This window comes from Adiantum capillus-veneris, chromosome 13, assembly GCF_014529385.1.
Source record: "Adiantum capillus-veneris isolate H3 chromosome 13, ASM1452938v2, whole genome shotgun sequence".
Classification (NCBI taxonomy): Eukaryota; Viridiplantae; Streptophyta; class Polypodiopsida; order Polypodiales; family Pteridaceae; genus Adiantum; species Adiantum capillus-veneris.
Window position 1 is genome coordinate 62,175,666 of NC_140943.1, and position 730 is coordinate 62,176,395.

A 730-nucleotide genomic window follows, 5' to 3' on the forward strand; every position below is an offset into this window, starting at 1 on the left:
AACAAAAGTTCGTGGAAATTATGTGTTGTGCGGTGTTTTCCAAGTTACAAAAGCACTCATGGGGTGTGAGAGAGGTGAAAACTTCCTTCGCATTACAGAGTGTTACTTTCAAAGGGGGATCAAAAGCCCAACTAAAAATGCATTCATCCCATAGGGGAGTAGTGGAAATGCCAAGCCCGAAGAAAAACAAGCTAAAGAAAGAGGTGAGATTTTTTATATCAAGCAAGGGGTTGACAAAATGAAGGGGTACAAAGGCTCTCTTTGCCTTGCTCTTGGGGATGAACCGAAAGCGTCCATGCACATCTTTGGAAACCTTCATCAATCATAAAAGAGGGATTTAGCACTAGTTACACATGCCTAGGTGAAGGCGGTTTTGGTTTTTGGAGTTGGGATGGGAGGTGGGGCAGAAGCTTGTGCAAAGAAAGGTGGGAAAGTGGGGGTGGGGTTTTGAGGGGTGCGGCTACTAGCGGTGGAGTTGGCTGGGGAGGCTGTCTTCCATCTTGGAGGTGTAGTAAAGGTATTCGAGCGTTGAGAGGGGAAGTTCCTTCCTCTTCCGCGTGCGGGTTGATTCCCTTCTCCGCGTGCTTTTTTGATTGAATGCGTATCATGGGATGCCTTCGAAATTGGAGCAACTACCGCATTCACAAAAGTATCCACTTCCAAGGATGAACTGCAAGAAGGTGCTTTTTGGCTAAACAAAACAGAATGAGTAATAGCATCTTTTCACTTT

At 45.8% G+C, this 730-nt stretch overlaps 1 protein-coding gene across 1 annotated transcript in view; it reads right to left on the bottom strand.

Annotated features, from left to right (window-relative positions):
- Nucleotides 1-357: 357 nt before the first annotated feature.
- Nucleotides 358-730, bottom strand: part of LOC147444122 (uncharacterized) — a 29,175-nt gene continuing 28,802 nt past the window's right edge. Inside the window, exon 3 of the mRNA XM_086528071.1 lies at nt 358-670. Coding sequence (XP_086384197.1) covers nt 358-670 — 313 coding nt within the window. The remainder of the gene's footprint in view (nt 671-730) is intronic.